The 7,697-nt window shown below is 41.7% G+C and overlaps 1 protein-coding gene across 2 annotated transcripts; it reads right to left on the bottom strand.

Moving 5' to 3' along the window:
- Nucleotides 1-242: 242 nt before the first annotated feature.
- On the bottom strand, nucleotides 243-6,752 carry LOC144026696 (zinc finger protein Gfi-1-like). Of its 2 annotated transcripts, none has more exons than XM_077533608.1 (6): nucleotides 6,681-6,752; nucleotides 5,838-6,052; nucleotides 4,694-4,936; nucleotides 4,178-4,530; nucleotides 2,796-2,933; nucleotides 243-2,714 (listed from the first exon to the last, which is right to left on the bottom strand). In XM_077533608.1, exons 2-6 carry the CDS (start codon nucleotides 5,992-5,994, stop codon nucleotides 2,370-2,372), a joined length of 1,236 nt encoding a protein of 411 aa, XP_077389734.1. In that variant the 5' UTR covers nucleotides 5,995-6,052; nucleotides 6,681-6,752; the 3' UTR covers nucleotides 243-2,369. The 2 variants fall into 2 exon arrangements, with proteins under 2 accessions (XP_077389734.1, XP_077389735.1); XM_077533609.1 differs by having other exon boundaries at nucleotides 4,178-4,527.
- Between the last annotated feature and the right edge of the window lie 945 nt (nucleotides 6,753-7,697).

The raw sequence follows: 7,697 nt of genomic DNA, 5'->3' as shown, positions 1-7,697 counted from the left end.
TTTGCACGTGTGCTGTGTTTTATTTCCACATGAGACGCCCCCCAACGCAATCCTCCTCATCCTCCTCTTCATCGTCTTCTTTTTTGCTGCTCTTCTTTCTTGTGGCCTTTAAAATATTGAAAGCGCCTCCGCAGGCCTCGCGCATGTTGAGCAAATGAGGCGTGAGCACACCAAATCTTTGTCACTCACTGATTTCACTCGCAAAGTGAACACACACACAAAAAAAGGAAATCTTTTTTTTGTACTATCATTGTAACAATAAGAATAAATGGTTTATTGCAGATGACGACGTCTGAATTCGTCTTCTTGTAGCTGCAATGAAGCTTGGCAACGGTTAAAAAAAAAAAGAAAACAAACAAAAGAAATCAGCGTGTTGTTGACGGTGCAAACACGCACGCGAGTGGGCAAAACAAACACGCGGACGGCAGCACACGCAATCACAGCAAAAAAAAAAAAATCTGGCTCAGCAAAACATGTTACAGCTTAGACCAAGAAATAAAAGGCCAACAAAAAAGATCAACAGAGCTGAATTTTGTCAAAAATGCAAATAAAAATAATTCTTTTTTTGTATATAGGTTTAGGCCCTGCCCGAATTTGTAATCTATTTATGAATTACATTTCAAGCAAATTATGCGAGTGACAAATGGGATAAACCGAAAGTGACAAAAGACAACAACAACTTTACCACTGGCCAAAAATAAATACATAAATAAAACGAATGATATTTGAATGGTTTCTGTGTAACTTTGCTTCTAGTTTTTGAGAACCATTTTGGACAAATAACTGATTGACAATGAATGTGCTATATTGACAATTCACAAAAACAGATACAGGCTCACCAAGTACATTTTCATTTACCGGTAATCAGTATTTTTTTATGGAAAAAAAAATAAAAATCTGTATATGCATTGTTCATACTGCATTTTTTCCACATTATGTATAATATTCTACTTCTGATTTTAATTTGGCTCTAACTTACTAATAATCCATTATTTTTTATGCACAAATAGAGACAAAGCCTGTTTATTTCAATCATTTTGTTTTTGTTGAATAAATCATCTCGTGTAATTGCAGTTTGGTCCAAGAAAAATGTTTTTGCAGTTTGGTTAAATAAGAAAAAAAATGAATAGACAATATGACGTCATGGGCTCGTTTTTTTAAAGATGTGTAAGAAATAAAGTTTTTTTTTTAAGATAACTGCGAGCATGTGCTATATAAATGAACTCTGAAATTGATTTTTTAAATGTATTATTATTATTATTATTATTATTATATCAAATACTATTGCAGTTTGGTGAGAAAGGGAAGCTGGGGGAAAAAAAATAAAAAATCTGACCTAATGTTTTGCCAGCATGATTTGAGTGGCTCAGTGACAACAAACAAAAAAGATTCTAATCTTTTTTTTTTGTTTTTTTTTTTGTTTAACATTTCTAAATAAAAATTAATTATGAATATAAATGCAAGGAGATGGTAATCGGTATATTTGTGATATTGCCCAATATCAGTAAATATATAAATATATACTTTTTTTTTTCAACGCACCAATATCAAACTGTATCAATGATACCAACCAAAGCATACTTGTATTTGTGGTATCACCCAAATGATATATTTTGATATCAGTACTTTTAAAAGGTTTGGTGTTAATATTTGTTTCAAGCATCAATATCAAACTGTTTTCGTGATATCAACTTGTATTCAATACAAGTGGTTTCAGCCATACGATACTTTGTGATATCATGACTAGTGTTGTTCCGATACTGGTATCGGCAGAGGCGCCGATACTGCATTAAAACAGTGGTATCGGAATCGGCCAAAAAACGGTATCGGAACAACATTAATCATAGGGATGGGCGAGTACCGATACCAGGTATCGGTATCGGGCCGATACCAGCCTTTTTTCAAGTACTTGAGTACTCGTGACGCAGACGAGTACAAGCGACCGATGGCAGAGGGGGAAGACGAGGAAGGGGGAGTGAGTCTTCCTCCTTGCAGCAGTTTTTCACCAAAACTTCACCGGTTTGGAAATACTTCAAAATTGTGAATCTTAAACTAAAAGAGCATTTTTGTGTTTTATTTTGAGCGTTAAGACTATTGAAGAGTGACTGTGTTTGTTTGTTTGTTTGTTTTTTGGTCAAAATTAAAGGAAATATGTTTGTTTAAAAATATCTTTTAGTGATTTTTTTCATTTGTCAAAATGTACTACTGGTATTGGCAGTTGGTATCGGTATCGGTGAGTACTGAGAGTCTGAGTATCGGTCTGAAAAAAAGTGGTATCGAACATCCCTACGAATCATGATATCGCTGATATTTTCGATGCTGATGTAACAGACAAACTCGTGCGTATTTCGCCCTCGATGGCGTCGCCGTCACTTGATCCCGTGCTGCGTGTCCTTGTGCCTGCGCAGGTCCACCTTCCTCTGGAACCCTTTGCTGCACAGGTGGCAGGCGAAGGGCTTGTAGCCGCTGTGTTTGCGGCTGTGCGTGATGAGGTTGGAGCTCTGGCTGAAGGCCTTCCCGCACACCTGGCACTTGTGCGGCTTCTCGCCCGTGTGGATGAACGTGTGCTTCTTCATGTCCGACTTCTGGTGGAAGCGCTTGCCGCAGTACTGGCAGGCGTAGGGACGCGTGTCCGAGTGGATCAGGAGGTGCGTGGACAGCGTGGACGAGCGCTTGAAGCTCTTGCCGCAGATCTTGCAGTCGAAGCTTCTCTCCTGTAGGGGGCGGGCAGGAGTCAGCCCCCCCCCCCAAACCTATTCATATTGGTGTAAGAAACAGGCAACGCGAATACTGACCTGCGAGTGCACGGCCTTGTGCTGCTCCAGACTGACGGCGTGGCCGAAGGTTTTGCTGCAGACGGGACACGCGAAGGGCCGGGTTCCGCTGTGGGACCTGCGCACGTGGACCTCCAAGCCGTGCGGCGTGGAGAAGACCTGCCGGAACATAAACGTACGTCAGCATCGTGCAACTGTTAAAGGTTGTAAAACAGTCTTTTGTGATGTATAGTGACAGGCAGAACAATTAAATGTTTCTCCACTAGATGGCAGAAGGTCCATAATTCCTCTGGTGATCAACGTTTTGTGATTGTTGGTTTACTTGCAAAATTTCTGACAATTTTTAAACTCTTATTTTCTAACTTCCTCTTTTGGGCGGAAGTTTATTTTGAAGGAATGCGGAAATGGATAACGACGTAGGAGACGGCAAACGGATTCGCGCATGACGAATGGGGGTCATTCCGGCCACTGTTAGCGGCATCCCAACACTCGCACTGTCGCACTCACAACCAACACCTCAGCTCTCTGAAATGCTAAAAAATAATAATAATAAAAATAAATAAATAAATAAATAAATAAATAAATAAAAAGCTCTCTGATATGCTTCAGACAACTGAGACAGATGCAACCAAGCCCACACATCGCAAACCGGAAGCGGAAACAAAGCTGATGTGTGGAAACCAGGAAGTCGGAAGTCCCGCTTCCTTCGCATATGCTGCATTCGAGGATGGTCCGGAAATCGCAGTTTTCCGAGTTCAAATCAGGAAATGTGTACGGAACGCCACCTTGAAGTCGGAAATTCCACTTACGAAGTCGGAAGAAAAAAAAAGGACCCCGACTTCACCGGCGGACTGCAATGTGACGTCACTCTGAATGGCAAAACACAATTTACTCGAATATAAAACTAGATAGCTTTCTTCATAAATATCCGACATAACTCCACTTAACGCAACGTCACTGCATGAAATTACGGTCAGCTACTTAACTGTATGGAAAGCTTATGAAACAATATTAAAAATATAAATGAAGCCAAATTACAAAAAGGTAAGTTTTCTAGAGGTCAAAATTAGTTATAAGGACCACAATAAAAAACAGTTTATCCCAATCCGCCATTTTAGCTGTTTACCTTCACCTCGAACGCTTTCGGGTCGGAACTGGGAAAAACCAACTCGGATTTTTCCGATTTCCGACCATCCTCGAATGCAGCATTATCTTTCAACAGATTTAGGTTTGTGTTTACCTTTGGAGTTTAATTAGCCTGACTTTATCTGTTTGGTGAGCATGTATACGTGATGTTTCGCTACATATTTTTGAATTGGTCGATTGGATCGTGTCAAATATTTTTCAAGCTGCTCAAACTAATGAGAATGTTTCTATCAGCAGCACTTCCTCCGATGTCTCACCTTGCTGCACTTGACACATTTGTAGGCGCCGTTGAGCACCAGACTGGCGCACAGAACATCCGGCGGGGCCTCACGGTGGGCCTCAAGGTGGTGGGCGTGTAGGGGCCCCCCGTCGTGGAAGAGCAGCGAGGCGGCGGCGGCGTGGCGGCCGTACGACTGCTGCGCGTACGCGGACGAGTGGTGGAGCACCTGCGCGCCGGGTTCCGCGTAATAGCCGTGCACCGAGGGGGCCGCGCCGGGGTAGAGGCCCTGCACGGCGGGGGGCGGGTATCCGCTCCAGTCGTACGGCGGGAAGGGGACGGAAAAGGCCGGCGTGTCGTCCACCAAAGGAGAGAAAGATTTGAGGGAATCTACTGGAAGAAAAATGGAAGCAAACTTAAAAGAAGACGAAACGTTAACGCACTCTGGCGTCAGGTCTGAGAAACACTATCAAAACTGCACAAATTCAGCCATTCAAAAGACATATTTCACAGCAAAACGAATACAAATCATAAATGACTCCGTTTGTGTGCTTACCCGGCGAGGCAGAAGGGGACGGCGGCCTCCAGAAGCCCTCATAGTCGGGCGAGGGCGGGCACGGGCTGCCCGCGCAGCTCAGCGGCGACTTGGGGGAGGAGTCAGCCGCCTTGGAGACCAGGCAACCCGGGGAGAGAGACGACGAGTCCGCCCTCACCACCGCAGCCTCCTCCGTGCAGGGAAAGCTGCACGCGGCACCGGACGGTTCCGGAGGAGGACACGCACCACCATCACTCCAAGGACCTGCATCACCAAGACAGTCATGAAAAACAAAATTGGGACATTTAACATTCAAAGCACATTTAAAAATATTCATTTGAAACATATAAAACAATGCAGTTATTTCCTTCATAAGGTTACGTTTGCAGATAACATCATTATAGGATGTTCAGTATGCTGAAAAATGCACATCACACTGCTAATATGTTTTGATTTCATTAAAAAAATTAATACATTATTATAATGATGATATTGAGACAATTTATGTGTATGATCCACAAGGCTATTTCCTGCTAAATGTGTTTATTCCAGCAGAACAATATTTTGCACACACACACACACACAAATCATCCATTGGTAATATGTTTAATTTTTAACATAATCATTAATATTTGTGGAAAATGCATGTCCACACGTTATTATCTAAAGAGTTTACTTTAAATAAAACAATGCATTTGATGTTTGAAAATACATTGTTTTAACAACACATTCTCACTTGACTTCATTTAAATCTTTTTTTTTTTTTTTTGTAGCAAATAACCGGCAAAATAATATGAACAATTTTTCATATTATTGCACACACAGACGCACACACGCGTATCTATATGTGATCAAATTATTTTAACAGTAAAACGGGTTCTTTGTTTTGATTTTGGGCATTTAGTGCTCATGTACACGTCAAGTAAAATGTCTTTAATTTGATAGTAAAACAATAAAATGGAGGTTTTTAACGCGTTTTTCCTCCCGCTATTTTATGGGCATACATAAAAGCCAAATATAGAAACAATGGCATATATTTTACTGTAGCAAGAGAGCACAAACGTCTATTTCCGACCAAAACTAACGATGCAAAGGAATTTAAATGTATGTATAATATACTTTTTAAGGCAAATGAATGAAATATGACAGGAAATATGATGGTTACCTGTGCAGTCGTGCAGCGCTCGTGGCTGGTGGTACGTGTGAGCCTTCTTGCTTTTCACCAGGAAGGAGCGAGGCATCCTCTTCTTCTCAATTCTCCTCTTGTCTTTCTTCTGCTCGCTTGCTTGCTGCTTTTTCAAGCTTGAGGCCAGGCCGCGCATGCGCCAGGACTGCCCGCCCGCCCGGCGCCTGCCAGGTGTCACGAGCACGCAGGTGACGCTGAGGAAGAGGAGGAAGAGGACGAGGAGGAAGATGAGCCCCCGGGCGCTGACTCGAGCCAATTGAGTCACCCGCACACACACAATAGAAGCTTTATTTGTTTGTTTGTTGTCAGTTTAATTTAAAGAAGGGGGGAGACAGTGAAACACCTGTCGATGATTATTTTTTATTATTACCTATTAACACTTCAAATGTGCAGCTACAGCCAGAATTACTACAGTATAGTCGGTACATTTGTTGTCCAACCGCCCTTTGAAAAGTAAATAAATACATCTTAAATTCTTATTTTTTTAGACGAATCTTGGCCCTCCCGATGGAATGATGACGTCACGTGGGGACGTGATATGGAAAGCCGGTTTAGCCTACAGTAAAAAATATATATTTTTAGTTTAATTGCTTTTAATTGTATTCATTAGATGTGTGATTGTTTTTGTAGCTAGCCTATAAGCTACCCAGAAATCACAATGTTTCAATTAAATCAACATGACACTTTAGAATTGTTTACATTTCCCCCTATCATTGCGTATAATGTCTCATAAAATCATTGCCTGTCTTTTTTTAAACGAACATTGCATTAACAATCCAGTTTTAATCAAATTAAACGGAACGTATTGAGATAAACGGCTACCTTTTTCACTTCGTTATTTGCTTAACTTCTTCTTTCGTCTTCTTCGTCTCCCTTTCAACAGCCTCTGCATCTTGCCAGGAAATAAAAAAAGTCAAACGTGAGTGAAGAAATCGGTCTTATACATTTACAAAGTGATCATATAAGCCGCGTTTTGCGTGCCTGCTCGGTTGCGAGGCCTGGTGAGTGACGTCACGAGCCGAAGTCACGTGGTTAGTTCAGCACCAGCGCGCATCAACGCTCCTTGCGAGTGTTTTCATTTTGCTTTTGTATGGTTGCCTGTTTTGTTTTTTGTTTTTTTTTGCCCCGCTCAAACGGCTCAGTGCGCGTGCGCGCCTCTGCGCACCTGATCAATATGCCCGACGCCAATCATGAAGGAGCAGAATCGCGACAGGATGCGAGCAGACACACGTGCCCGAGCTCGATTAGACTTCCGCTCAGCGAGAAGCCAGCAGATAGGAGCCCTGGACGATTAAAAAAAAACAAAAAACAAACGTGCACGTACGCCAGCGTTTCCTGCCAGCAAGTGCGCAATCGAATACAAACGCACCACTGAAAATGAACACATTACACAGCGCGCGAACACATAGAACGCTAATATAATGCAAAACGAACACGAGTAAAATGAGCACAAGTACACAAATAAAACGAGTACACACAAACACAAAGCCGCACACAAAACAAAACGAACAAGACCAAATTAACACACACGGAACACACAAAATGAGCAATATATACATACATTATATATATATGTGTGTGTGTGTGTGTGTAGCCTAAGGGAAAGCTTTGCTCGTCGACTTGACTTACTGAAAGTTTCAAATAAAAAAACAAACAAAAAAACTTCTGAAATGCCCTGACTGTATTTAATCAATGTCAGTAAATCACAGCTGAAATCTAAAAAGAGGTCTCAACACGTACTCGGTTCATGAGCGACAGATTGATATCAGACTTTTGTGGTTTTGGTGTTTGAAATCATCAGTAGCCTCCAAATAGTTTCCTGCCTTATTGGAAAGAGAG

The sequence above is a fragment of the Festucalex cinctus genome, chromosome 10 (assembly GCF_051991245.1).
Source record: "Festucalex cinctus isolate MCC-2025b chromosome 10, RoL_Fcin_1.0, whole genome shotgun sequence".
Lineage (NCBI taxonomy): Eukaryota > Metazoa > Chordata > Actinopteri > Syngnathiformes > Syngnathidae > Festucalex > Festucalex cinctus.
Note: the sequence above shows the minus strand (reverse complement) of the source record. Positions and strands in the feature narration are given on the sequence as shown.